Below are 14,683 nucleotides of genomic sequence, written 5' to 3' on the forward strand. Positions count from 1 at the left end.
ACGTCCTTTTGCTTTCCTTTTAGTGTAATTGGCCAGTCTGTTACTGGTCGAGCACAGAGATAGCAGAAACACTGCAAGAAAAGTCATATTGTCAGTGTTCAGCATTGAGTTGTTAGTAACGTAGAGTGCCTTTGTGATGGATACTTGATTTGTGGAAAATAATAGACCAGTTTAGTGTATTTACTGTCCTTTATGGGACTGGAACTTAGACGTTCAGTTTCAAGACTACTATGAATAGTTATGGTAATACTTGACCAAGCTGTTGGCTGCCATGGATTTGCTGGAGTTTGCCTTCTTCGTAGCGGTGGTAATTCTAAACAAAGCTAGTTGATTTTTTCATAGGATGAGGAAAGTTCACATTCTAATCTCTTGGTTTGTGTCTGGATCTGGTAGCCTTTAGCAGAGGGGTCAAAACTTCAGGCAGTAATTTTTTTTAGTAGGGACTTTCAGTTTCCTTGGAAACCTGTTTATTTCAGGTGCATATTCAGGATATTTTTCTGAAATGTATTTCTTCAGTAGATTGATGCAATAGAATCATTTGCTAAATCAAATCCATTTGCCAGTTTTCCAGTAAGCTGAAGAGTTCACCTTTGTGCCTGCCAAAAAAAATTTCAAGGTTTAATTGAAATCTGTGCTTATATTACTCTCCTGAGGTACACGAAGCATCTCAGTTTTCTTGAAAGAAGTAATGAAGACTTCTGGTAACATATATATAGTAGCTAATACTACTGCGTCAGTAATATTTTCTAATGAATGCTAATGAATTGGGCTCTATTATTTATTCTTATGCTCTTATTCCTCTTCAGTTGAGGAAGTCTGCTCTTTAAAATGAGTTGCTCTTAAAATGAGTTTATTATTAGTTATGTATCATACTGACTTCTGATGAAAACAAAATGTATCATATTTTTAATGTATCTATATGAGTGTGATGACTGGTTTTAGATTAGTGTTATACTTCTGCTTTTGTTTATTACTTAAATGCTCATTTTATTTATACATTTTTAATCTCTCACCTTTTTTTCCCAAATTACAGCAAAGTGTATCTACGGAGGCAAAGTGCTAGCAGAAGGTCAACGAGTATTAGCTAAGAGCTGCAGGGAATGTCAAGTAAGTTTAAGTTGTAGAACTTTTCCCTTATTTTAAATGTGTGATGTCCAAATGCGATGATAAGTTAATATTTTTTTTTAAAGCTCTCCTCATGCAAATGTGATGTCCATTGTCTTGGAAGGGTGACCTTGAAGTCAATGAAAGCCACAGACATGTAAACAAGGCAGGAATATGACCTTTGCGGTGTAGTAAAAATGTGTGAAGTGACTTGGAGGGATGTTTCCTCTTTGATGTCTTGATTTTATGAGGCTGACAAAGAGGAAGTAGCACCTTGAGCCAGCTGCAAATTTAAGCCACACATGCTAAAATTTGTAGCAACATGGCTGTTGTTTGAATTATTCTAAATTTGCCTAAGTATTTCTTAAACTATCTATCTTGCTCTACTACTATTTAAGGTAAATTATGAAGGATTGGGCTGAGGTCTTTCTCTGTCAAGTTCATAACTCTTAGGCAACTAAAGATATGGAAAAGGCTGAGGTGCCCAGTGATTTCTTTCCGTCAGTCTTCACTGACAAGAGCTCTAGCCATATCACCCAAGCTGCAGAAAGCAAAGGAGGGAGCTTGGAGAAGGAAGTTCTGCCTGCTGTAAGAGAAGATCAGGTTTGAGACCATCTAAAGAACTTGAAGGTGCACAAGTCCATGGGACCTGATGAGATTCATCACAGGTTCTGAGGGTACTGGCAGATGAAGCTGCTAAGCTCATGGCAGTCTGGTGAAGTTCCCACTGACTGGAAAAGGGGAAACATAACTCCATGTTCTAGAGGAGAAGAAGGTCCAGGGAACTATGGGCCAGTCATTTTCACCTCTGTGCCTGGCAAGATCATGGAGCAGATCTTCCTGAACATCCTACTAAGGCACATGGAAAATAAAGGTGAGGTGATTGGTGGTAACTAACTCGGCTTCACCAAGGGAAAGTCATGCCTGATAAACTTGGTGGCCTTTTATGATGGAGCCATAGCAACAGTGGATATAGGAAGAGCAACTGTTGTCATCTGTCTGAACTTGTGCAAAGCATTTGCTGTCTGGCCAACAAGTTGGAGACAAAGGGATTTGATGGATGGATCACTCACTGGATGCTTGCACTCAGAGTTGTGGTAGATGGTTCAGTGTCCAAGTGGAGACTAGCGACAAGTGGCATTTCTCACAGATTGGTGCTGGGACTGGTGTTAAATAAGACCTTTGTAGGTGATATGGATAGCGAGATTGAGAGCACATGCAGCAGGCTTGCAGTTGACACCAAGCTGAGTGGTACAATTGACACGCTAGAGGAAAGGGATGCTATCCAGAGGGAACCGGACAGACTTGAGAGGTGGGCCTATGCCGAACTCATGAAGTTCAACAAGGCCAAATGCAAGGTCCTTCACCTGGGTCAGGGCAATCCCAAGCACAGGTACAGGCCCTGAGGAGAACGATTTGGGAGTATCGATTGATGAAAGATTCAACATGATCAGGCAATGAGCTCTTGCAGCCCAGAAGGACAAAGTGTATCCTGGGTTGGAATCAAGAGAAGTGTGATGAAGAGGTCAAAGGAAATTATTTTGCCTTTTTATTCTGCTCTCATGAGATCCCACCTAGAGCACTGCATCCTGTTCTGGGGCTCCCAACACAAGAAGGACATGGAGCTGTTGGAGGAGGTCCAGAGGAGGGCCACGAAGATGATCCTGAGGGCTGGATGGGCTGAAAAATCTAGGGCTCTTCATCCTGGAGGAGAGAAGGCACCAGGGAGACCTTATAGCAGCCTTCCAGTCCTTGAAGGAGGTCTACACGAAAGCTAGGGAGGGCCTTTATAAAAAGGCACGTAGCAACAGGACAAGGGGAAATGGCTTTAAACTGGAAGAGAGTAGATTTAGACTAGATATTAGGAGGAAATTCGTTACTGTAAGGATAGTGAGAAATTGGAACAGTTTGCCCAGAGAGGTTGTGGATTCCCCCCTCCCTGGAGGCATTCAAGGCCAGGCTGGATACAGGTTTAGGCAACTTGGTCTAGTGGGAGGTGTTCCCACCTATAGCAGGGGTGATTGGAGCTAGATGATCTTAAAGATCCCTTCCAACCCAAAGTGTTCTATGACTCTATGAACTGCAGTTGGTGTTTCAGAACGTAAGTAAAGGGAGGCTGTGTTAGATGAAAACATTCATAACAAGAAATGGTAACGAATGAGTGCTGAACGTGGTAAGTGTGGCAGAAACCAATCCTTGTCAAAACTTATCTTGGGAGAAGAAAGTAGTAGATTATTGTAAAAAAACCCATTTCTCTGCTGAGACATGCATGTGTTGAAACTAGAGTATGTCTGTGTCTTTAGTGTGATTTATCACTTCAGAAAGGCATGGCTATTTTAAACACATTTGTTCCCACGTGTAATTTCCAAGTATTTCTGATTTTTTTTTTTTTTTATGTCTTGTTGAATTTATGGAAGGGAAGGTGATACAAGGGAAACTTGTATGTGGTATTAATAGATCAGTGTGTTAGAGCAGTTATTGGAAAGAACTATATAATGATCTGGTTAGTGTTGTACTGTACGGATGACTGTACTGAGCAGTAATTTTGTGTGCACTAATGGAAATGGACAATAGCTGGTCGTAGATGCAAAAGTAGCTTGTGCAAAATTACTTTGCTGTTGTTAGTGTTGGGCTGTGTGGGGGTGCTTGACATATATACAAAGGTCCTGGCCTCGGTCCTTGCATTTATAACATGACTTAAACTGTATGTCTGGGAGGGAAAGTGACTGTATGCAATGAGATGAGGAGAATGGGAGGATTTTCACATTAAAGTGAGACCAGAGTAATCTGAACTACCTCTGTGGAACTCCTCTATGCTGCAAATAAGAGCATTGTACTCGTTATTGCGAGTGTGAGAATACATTTGTGAAGATGAAAAGCACACACTGACCGTAAAATATTTCTCATATTAAGAAGGATGGAACTAATAATAAAATGCAAAGCTCTTTTCACATACTGTTAAAGGAAATGGGTACGTCAGTGTGCGTTGGAGTAATGTTGCAGTTTGCATTATTTACATCTGAATGAAAAGTATTAATAAGTATTTGAAACAGAATCTGTTAATGTGATAATGTGATATCATGGAAAAATGAGCCTCAAAAAAAAAAGGGGGGTTTTCCACAGCCGTGTTTCAAGATGATGTTAAATCTTGCTGGCAAAACTTATTCTGATTCTGGACAGTATTTAAGCGAGTGCCTTCCTCTGCTTCTACAAGAAGTAGAATCTGTTGACAGGAAGTTCATTCACTGTATCTCAAGCATGACCTTGAGTGAAACACCTGTTTATTTACTGCCTCAATTAGCAATGCTTGCTAGATAAAGTCTGAATGGTGGTGAGTCCGAACTTTTGCTGTAAGTGATCATTTTCTATTCAGTACAGGCCTGCCGGTGGACAAGGTATGGAGATTTTTGCTGCTTTTCCACTTGTGTTGTATGACTAAAAGAAAGAGTTCTGTGCTTAGGGAAATGGCTAAAAAAAAACAAAACAAAACTGTGTGTGGTTTAATTTCCAGACTTGAAAAACAGATTTCAAGTTTGAAAAGCTGTTGATCCGTGAAAGGCATACAGTAGGTGGTACAGGTCAGCTGTCAGTTTATTAATGTAGAATGACTTAAAAATACTGAGGGGAAAAAATCTTGAGTCTGTAAAGGAGAATGTATTTGTAGGTACATTAATGTCAAGTAGATGAAGTTAAGATTACATGCTTCAATTTTTATTGAAGATACAGTTTTATTTCTTGCATAAGAATCAATTTAAGCTAACAAGGCTTTTAACTTAGATTTGTCATCTTGCAAAGATAATAATACCGATGGATCCATATGGACCAAAGGTTTTCTTGATCAATCTATGAACAGTTATTATTACTGAAAACTAATCCAGGCTAACAAGTGTACTTATGTTGAACATCCTTTTAACCATAAGCACTGATGCTACTGATAAACAGCCGTTTACTTGTTTCCAGCTGGAATCCTGCCTGAAAACACTAGATTAATCTACAGAGAGAAAATGGCAAAGTTAGTGCACAGGTGTTTCTAAGAATCACAGAATGGTTGAGATTGGAAGTAACCTCAGGAGATCACCTGGTTCAGCCTCCCTGATGAAGCAGGGCTGCCCAGAGTGAGGTGCCCAGGACCACAACAAATGTGGCTTTTGAAAATGTCCAAGGAGAAGACTCTGCAACATCTGGGCAGCCAGTGTGTTCTGTCACCCTAGCATAAAAACAGTTTTTAAAGTTTCCTGATATTCCGAGGGAATCTGTTTCCTTTTTGTATTGCTTGTTGTCTCTGTTCTGTCACCAGGCACCATTGGAAAAAGCCTAGCTCTGTCTTCTTTGCATCATTTGTTCAGATATTCATACACAACTATATACACTTCATATACAACTCTGCCCCCACCCTACCTTGTTTTCTGTAGGCTAAACCGTCCCAAATCTCAGCCTTTTCTCACAGGAGAGATGTTCCGGTTCCTTAATTATCCTAGTGACCCATTACTGGTCACTCCTTAGTTCTTCCATCTCTTATGCCCTGGGGAGCCTTCAGCTGAACACCATATTCCAAGTATGGTCTCGCCAGTAGTGCTAAGCAGAGAATCATCTCTTCCCACCTGCTAGCAAGACTTTCCCTAATGTTAGCCTTCTGTGCAGAACAGGCACGTGGCTGGCTTGTGTTTGACTTGGTGTCCACTGCGACCTCCAGGTCCTTTTCTGCCTAGCTGCTTTCCAGCTGGGTGTCCAGCTGGATGTGTGCATACTGGTGCCTGAGCGTAGGGGAACTGTTAGGCCACAGCTTGCACTGGTGATTAAGCACCTGGTGAAGGGGTGTCTCTGGCCCAGGGAGCACAAGCAGATTATTTGCACCTGTGTTCCCCATGTGACCAGAAGGGGTGAAGCCACTCAGACTCATACGAAGGCCAGCCACTGATGGGAGAGTTTCTCTTGGGTGTAGGCTGCTTCCTGAGGGGAGTGCTGCACAGCCAGAGAACCCCGTCACCAGTTGGGTGAGTACAATACTTCTTTCTGTATATGACTCCTAGCCCTCCTGTGAATACTTTTGCCTGGTATCTCAAAGGATCTGTCAGAAATAAGTAGAACACGGGGGCTGTTCCTTCTCAGATGCAGGACTTGCAAATAGTCCCGAGGTTTCAGTTACTGCATTCTCCAGGCTGTTGAGGTCCCTATGGAAAACGCAAGTGTGTCTGTGATTCAGAAAACTCATGCCTGTTTGCTTTCAGTGTTTATTCCAGTTTGTGGGTTTCACCAGTGACAGAATGTGGCTCATTTGAAGACAATAGGAAGAGATCTGTAGCTTTTGTGGGACTGGGAGGTTACTGCTGATCAGCTATAGTCTGGGTTAATGCCTGTGAATGACTTGATTCCTGTTCATAACTGGCTGATCTGCAAGATGTTACTAGTTGTTGCTAGAGTGAGGAGTCAGAGTGCCATATGAATTCTAGAGATAGATAAGGCTCTGTTAACTTTCCAGAAGCTTGACTTATAAGTTTTTCATGAAAATAAGGAATAATTTCCTACCTATAGGATTGACTGAGAGTTCTATTTGGAACTGAAAAGCTTATCGGTAATAAAAGGGATAACTTTCTCCCCCAGTGAAAACAGCAAGAAAGAATCAAAGTAACCCAGACATCTTTGTGTTGTTTTCTGAAGTTAGCCATCTGACACGAGCTGCCTGTAGTTCAAATTTCCATTGCATGTCACTGATTCGGCTTATGCCCTATTCTTTTTTCTTAATGTACTTAGCTTTGTAGTTAAAGAAACTTAATTATCTTGTAAATGTTTAATTCCAGATCTCATTCTTTGTATGCAAAAATGAGGCAAAAATGAGGGCTTTTTTGGCGTCTATGTCCATCCAGAATGTGTGACTGTGTATGTGAATTGAACATAAAAAGTCAGTCATTTTCCTAAGGCAGTCTGAAGCAATAATTCTGGCATGTGAACTACTCTTACTTATAAGTCAATAAAATCTGAAATCTAATGATGATAATTCTTATAATTGGATCTGTACTAGCTTATACCAAATTGATTATAATCCAAAGAATACTCAATGTGAAAAGATTTTTATTATTTTAAAGCTTCTGAATGATGTTTGTTTTCTCAAGAAGATTTTGCAGCAAGTTGGAAAATTTAGGGAAATAGTCTTAATGGTAATTGAGTTAATAGAAATCTTTTTTTTTTTTTTTTAAATCTCCTGATTCATTAAGACAGTATGATTTTGATTTGAATTTTTTAAGAGCTTCTTGATTTATTCTGTTGACTTATTTGACTGTAACATTTTTTTGATCTCTGGCCATCCATTTGACTAGATTGATTGCCAGTTGACACTTTTTGTTCATATGATGGCATCCTTTACCCCTTTTGCAATTGTCTTGTCTGAGCTTTAATAACTGGTGAGTTATAGCAAGAGCTTTATCCAGCTGGTAGTTTTGATAATGTGATAGTAAATGATGGCTCACTGTGCCTGGTTCTTTTATCACCTTTGTTACTGTGGTTGCACATGGAACTGTGAGGCATTCTTCCCTTTTACTGTGGAAGTCAGAGCAGGAAATCTAACACTTGCATTAACTTCCCTGCTTGTGCTGGCACTTGCTTTGATGTGTGCTGTATGATAGTGTAGGGAGTTGTTAGGGTGTTTTTTTTTTTTTTTTAATCAAAAACACAAATCAAACTAAACAAAAAAATGAGTTCTTCTTTGTTTTTCTTGACAGCAAGTTATGCAACTTGCAGCAAGGACAGCTTGAAAGCAAGGAAAGACAGTTTGATGTTACTTAAACTTAAGATTGCAGTTTCTGGAGCAGCCACTGGTAATGTCTATAAAATGGTCGCTTCCTGTTTCTTGAAGTTGCTGGGCGCCTTATGCATTGCCTGCGCTTTGTAGACTCAGAGATATTTCCATGTGTGTAACTGTGCAGGATCTGGAGTCTGAGGAGATGTAGCTGAACCAGTGTGGCCTTGTTGATGAGGTTAATGAACAGCAAGGGCTTCTACCTGTGCTGTTTCTGACACCTGAATTAGTCCTTCAGCATGGTATGGCACAGTGCTTTGTAGATGTGAAAGAAAGCTTCTGGCTAGCATGAGCATCTTGCTTCATACTGAATGAACAAATAGGTGCTGTCAATACGTTTTGTTCAAAGTCATGTATTTAACCCTCAGATTATGAGATTGTTGCCTTTAACGTATCTTGTCTTTTTATATGGCTTTCTTATGCTTTCCTAGCCTTAGATGAATTTAGGTAATATTTTACATTTTCTCTGTGATTTGTTAATTTAAAACCATGTTTTTGTTCTGTATGAAAAACATTTGTTCTGTATGGGAGGAGTGGGGCTAGGCTCATATTAAAAAGATGGGTTGGCAATGTTATAGGCGATCAGCTTCCTTAGTGAGGCTTCTAGTCTTTTGCAAAATAAGTTTACTCAAGCGTAGGGAGTCTTGTGGCATTGCTGGTATACATACTACTAAGCAAAACTTGTTTGCAAGTATACTTGCCAGTACACTTGAAGAAGGTATACTGATGAAATAAATACAGGTACGGAGAAGGGTGGAGTGGAAGAAGGAAAAGGAGAAGGCTGCTTTGAGGTGAGATTATAAGAATCAACTGAACAAAGAATAGGACAGCAGTTTGATCTGCATGATGAAGCTGATTTTTATGAATAGAAAGAAGATGAAGTAAAACTGTTGCAAAATCTCCCCAGATCTGTTCTATGTCAAGTATTTTAGAGAATTCCTACAAGCAACTAGAGCCTTTGTGCACAATCTCACTCTAGTAGAAATCAAAACTGTGGGACTGTCTGTACCTTGATTTACATTTCATATAGATATTACTGTATGAATACATCAAGATGATATTTCTGCTTTGTCATACCTTCAGAGGAATTTTTGGAAATTGGGTGATCAGTACTTCCAAAGAACAGGCCCTTTAATTTGGATGCAGCAGAGTACTACATGACATCTGAAAATGATGGTCCTCTATCCATTGTGAGAGCTCAAGTTGAGTAGCTTAACAGTGAGTGTGCAGAATATGAACTAAGAGAAGTGAAACTTGGACTTCCATAAAGCTTGAAGATCTTTTTTTTTTTTTTTTTTGCAAAACCCTAGAGTGAAGTTGTTTAATTTCTTTGCTTACGTGTTATAACTTTTCTTTCAGTTGCGGGCAAAGAAACATTCAACTAGATTGCTTTAGATTCTGTTATACTTAAAAAAACAAAACCAACAAAAAACCCCAAGAAAAACCTCAATAGCTTGCTCCCTGCTAATATGCTGTTGTTACTAGAGATTGCCAGAACTGTAGATGGAACACTGTGATCCTTTCCCTTGCGTGTGCTTTCACTAATGTCATCTTGTAAATTTTTCTTTTTAAACTATTATTTATTTTCAGAATGGAGTTTTGGTAAAAGTAACAGAGACTTGTCCACCATTGAACTGCTCAGAGAAAGATCATGTACTTCCAGAGAACCAATGTTGCAGTGTTTGCAGAGGTAAGCCAAAAGCTGTGTGTACTTTGAAGGAATGTATGTTGTTGATTCATCTGGGGGATACGTTGTAAGGAACAATTCCTTTTAATGATATATTAGGTACCTGTATAAACTTGAGTCTGTAATTAGCCTTCACGTAATGCCAGATTGTGATATTCCTTTGGGTACAAGACTTAACAGATACATGGGTGTAATTGCTGTGAATTAGAGAAGGAGGAGTTGGGGGAGAAAAGGTCTGATACCTCTTATAAATTCCCCTTAAAAAGAAATTGTTTAAACAAGGTATTTTGTTGCTTGAATGTGCAACTGCACTGAAGGTACAGGGCTATAAGTTTTTTGGGGGTGACACTTGAGCTCTATTTTAAAATGACAGTAGAAATAAGGTTTGAGTTTCTGTGCTTTGAGGCTGATTTAGCACTGAAGTCTTTCAGGACTTGTTTATGAGATGAGCCGGACAATTAGGAAATCAAAAAAGACAAAATGACTCTATGGTGCAGAATGGCATGTTTTTTATTCTTTTCTATAAGATGTTGAGACATAGGTTTCCTTTCATTGTTCTCTTTCATTTCTTGTGAATCCTGGTTGCATGCTACACCAGACTCATGAACACGCTGTAGCTATTGTCACTGAAAAAGTTCTCTTCAATGAGGATAACACAAGTTTCACAAGGTCAGAGAACTCAAATAACTTTTCTTCTTCAGGTGTGTTGTAAGCAGGGACCTATTGGGTGTAAGGTGTTAAGGTCATATCCAAGGAATTATTATTTTATGCTACTTCTGTTCCACACTTTTCCTATGGCACTGAGACTCAGATAAGCTTAAGGGATCTGGTCTCTCAGAGCAAGACTTAGCAATGCACATCAGGCATGTTCAAGCGAGAGGCATGCCTAGTGAAGGTGAAATATTTCCAGGCTTAGGTGGTTTCTTGCCTGTATGCAAATTCCTCCAGAAAGCCATTGTAGATGTCAATGAAGGAGTTCTGGATCTGTCCCTTAGCCAGTGAAAAATAATTAATAAACACACGTAGTTAAATATTTACTAAGGTCTTGAACTTGCAAGTTTATGTGTGTGGTTGCAGGGGCCAGCACATTTGACACAGTTTGCTGGATGATGGACTAAGAATATACATGCTACTTGTATAAAGCACTTTCTAGAAACATCTGTAACTATTTAAGCAAGCACTAAACGTTACTTCTCTGTCCCTCAGAGGGCTCTGTGTCTTAATGATGCTTAACAGATGGTCCAGTTTGATGTAGTGTAGCACTGAAAAAAACAAGGAGCTTCATTACTTTAAAAAGTACTAGAAATCTGAAAGTTTGAAAGTTGATGAAAGATAAGTTCTGTAATCACTCAATTCTGTGTTATTGCTAATGATAGGTAATCCTTTTAGATATTCATCCCCAAACTGTTTTCATTATTTATTAAATAACATGAATATCTGTACTTGTGGGATGGTTTCCAGAGGCAGAGGAAGGAATTGTACTTCTGCTTCTTATGGATTCTGATAGACAGAGCTTTCAAAACGATACATCAAACTTCCATGTCACATCTACTTTAGTTGATACTAAAGCAATCCTTTTTCTAAGTTCATCTTTGCTTTTTCAAATTCTTTTCAGAATTATGCGTAAAGATATGATCAGTTTTGTCAACTTGATAAAGCAATAAATTGACCTTGGCACTCTTAAGTCTTGTTTTATTATATATCTTGAGTTAGAATATGTATTTGACATTTTTGTCTCTGTTCCACGTGATCCAAATTAATAGCAAATATTTTCATTTTATGTAGAGCACGGATATATATATACATATACTTAAATATATATATGTATATTATATATATATAAAGGAAAAAGGAATATATTATATTTTTTGGTGTGGGTTTTTTCATATAAACAATTGTGCTCTGATATGGCAAACAGGCCAGAGTTGAGAAAGAAAAGAAAGCTTCTCCATTTTCAAATAATATCTTCCTTAAGAGACAATGTTCATCTTTTTTGCCCAAGAAAATGCAGTGAGGAAGAAATCCAGTGGTAAATATAGCAATTAGCAATGAATGCTGTTTGGGACATTTGCAGGTAATGTGCAGATTTCACTTTGTGTGTGCAAAGACAGAGGTAATACTTTGTATATGTATTTAGTTGTAACAGTCAACAGGGCGATTAATAAATCTTTACTAGTAATATTAAATTAGATGGCTAACAATTCTGTAAAAAGCTTATTAGTACACACTGTTGACTGGCAGATTTTGTTTTGTATCATATCTTTGTATCAGGCTTTGCTTTCTTTAGCATTCAGTTGTTGAAAAGTGGAAAGCTTCTACTGAATTTCATGTTCTGTAGAATGTATCTTTGATGAAATAAAATACCTTTGCTGAACTAAATTTGGGCAAGATTAGGTTTGCAGCCTTGGCTTTCCTAGTGGCAGCAAAAGAGTTTCAATTGAATGAAAGAATAAATGTAGAGGGCCAACTGAAGGAGAAACAAGAAATATGGAAACTTCATGATGCTGTGGTATAAGACTGTGCACTTTTCAGTGATCTCTAATATCTGCCACACTAATAGCTAACTGCTTAAAATAGAGTATGCAAGAAAAAAACAGCCCAATATAAGAAACTGGTATTTATGGTGATGGAAATCATGAATCAACAGAAGTCTGGGTTGAAAACTGTAACGTACACAGCTGGTGCGCTTCCTAGATAGTCATTATTTGTAAATGATTAGAAAAGTAAAACTGGTGAATGAGACCTTTTCTTCCTCAGGTTTGCTAATGCTAGTTTATAGTATAACATGAGTATATGATTACTAAAAGCCAATTTCAGGATTTCAGTAAAATCATAGGATTGTAGAATGGCTTATGTTGAAAGAGACCTTGAAGATCATAGAATCACAGAATAGCCTGGGTTGAAAAGGACCACAATGATCATGTAGATTCAACACCCCTGCTGTGTGCAGGGTCGCCTACCACCAGACCAGGCTGCTCAGAGCCGCAACCAGCCTGGCCTTGAATGCCTCCAGGGATGGGGCATCTGCAACCTCCTTGGGCAACATGCTCCAGTCTGTCACCGCCCTCTGTGTGAAAAACTTCCTCCTAACATCACGCCTAAGCCTCCCCTGTCTCAGTCTGACACCATTCCCCCTTGTCCTCTCACTATCTCCCTGCATCAACAGCCGTTCCCCCTCCTATTTATACGCTCCCTTCAAGTACTGGACGGCTGCACCTCATGGTCTCCCCGGAGCCTTCTCTTTTCCAAGCCAAACAAGCCCTGTTCCCTCAACCTTTCCTCATAGGAGAGCTGCTCCAGCCCTCTGATCATCTCAGTGCCCTCCTCTGGACCCGCTCCCAGAGCTCCACGTCCTTCCTGCACTGGGGGCCCCAGGCCTGGACACAGCACTGCAGATGGGGCCTCACAAGAGTGTAGAGGGGGACGATCACCTCCCTCTCCCTGCTGGCCACCCCTTTTTTAATGCAGCCCAGAACACAGTTGGCCTTCCGGGCTGCAAGCTCACACTGCTGCTCACACTCATGTCCAGCTTCTCATCCACCAGAACCCCCAAGTCCTTCTCCGCAGGGCTGCTCTCAAGGAGATCTTCCCCCAGTTTGTACCAATACCTGGGATTGCCCCGACCCAAGTGCAGCACCCTGCACTTGGCCTTCTTGAGCCGTATCAGGTTTTCAGGGCCCGACTTCTCCAGCCCATCCAGGTCCCTCTGGATGGCTTCCCTTCCTTCCAGTGTATCGGCCGCACCGCTCAGCTCGGTGCCATCTGCAGACTTGCTGAGGGTGCACTCGATGCCCTCGTCTGTGTCGTCGATGAAGATGCTGAAGAGCACCGGTCCCACGACCGACCCCTGAGGGACACAGTTTGTGACAGGCCTCCACCCTGACGCAGAACCATTGATCACAACCCTTTGCCTGTGTCCGGCCAGACAATTCCTAATCCATCCAACAGTCCATCCTTCCCATCCACACCTCTCCAGCTTAGAGAGAAGGATGTGGTGAGGGACCATGTCAAGGGCCTTGCAGAAGGCCGGTAGTAGTCCATCCACCACCCCTCCCCCATCCACCAAAGCCGTCACTCCATCACAGAAGGCCACCAGATTGCTCGGGCACGATCTGGCCTTGGTGAAGCCATGCTGGCTGTCTCGAATCACCTTGAATCTATCTCGCATGTGCCTTAACACAGCCTCTAGAAGGATGTGCTCCATGATCTGCCCAGGCACAGACGAGAGGCAAAACCTTCCCTGGAGAACCAGGCTGATCGAGTCCACGCTCATCGGCATCTCCCACAGGCCCTGTTCCAGCTCTCACTGTCGTTCTGGCCCTCCCATGAGCTGGCGTCCCTCTGTCAAAGTCTCACCAGCTGTGTCACCAGAAGAGACTAGAGAACGCTAGAGAATGAAGAACTCACATCTGACTCCAAGGAATGTAACCCTCCTCTCTCCCACAGATCCCCACTCTCTCAGAGTGACGTCTCACTGGACAGGAGTGCTCCTCACAGGCAGTCAGAAAAGCAAGCAGAACCTGAGACCAAGGAGTCCCTCCCTGACGTGCAGCTCTCGGGCAGCTTCCCTTGCACAAAGCGCTGGCCCCAGCCGCATGCATTGTCGCACGCACTCGTGTGGGCAGTTGGTGTCTAGACGTGAAGGAGACTTGTTAAACGCTCTGCTGACCCGTAGGGATGGATGGGAAACTACAAGGGGGGGCTTCAGCGTGTGTATGAAGGATGGAAGGACCTGCAGTTAAGGGTTTGGATTTGCGTCTGAGTCCGTGCCTTCAGACGCTGCAAGCGCTATGCCTTGTCACCCAAGGGAAACGGTCAAACAGCTGCTTTGGGACAGAATGTCTGTGGTGCTCAGAAAGTGTGGCCTTCCAAGGTACTTCAGGCGCCCCAAAGAACAGAAGCAAGCAGTGACGATTCCTTTCTCTCTCCATTCTAATAGCTGTAGGTAGCGCGCTGGAGAGAGGCTTTGGAGGCTTTCCTCAGCCTCCTCCTTTCCTCGTACCTTGACAAAAGCAGACTGCCAGAGAACAAGACGACCTTACACACTTTTTGGGGGTTTGGTTGTTTAGTATTTTTTTTATTGTAATTTTTTTTTTTTT

General features: G+C 41.2%; 1 protein-coding gene across 1 annotated transcript in view; it reads left to right on the plus strand.

Annotated features, from left to right (window-relative positions):
- The window catches only part of NELL1 (neural EGFL like 1), a 286,566-nt gene that overhangs the window by 69,162 nt on the left and 202,721 nt on the right, over positions 1 to 14,683 (plus strand). The window contains exons 10-11 of the mRNA XM_042882675.1: positions 1,034 to 1,107; positions 9,488 to 9,587. Of these exons, the coding sequence (XP_042738609.1) occupies positions 1,034 to 1,107; positions 9,488 to 9,587 (174 nt within the window). The remainder of the gene's footprint in view (positions 1 to 1,033; positions 1,108 to 9,487; positions 9,588 to 14,683) is intronic.

The sequence above is a fragment of the Lagopus leucura genome, unplaced genomic scaffold, assembly GCF_019238085.1.
Source record: "Lagopus leucura isolate 7727_CA_CO unplaced genomic scaffold, USGS_WTPT01 Super-Scaffold_100035, whole genome shotgun sequence".
In the NCBI taxonomy this organism is placed as follows: Eukaryota; Metazoa; Chordata; class Aves; order Galliformes; family Phasianidae; genus Lagopus; species Lagopus leucura.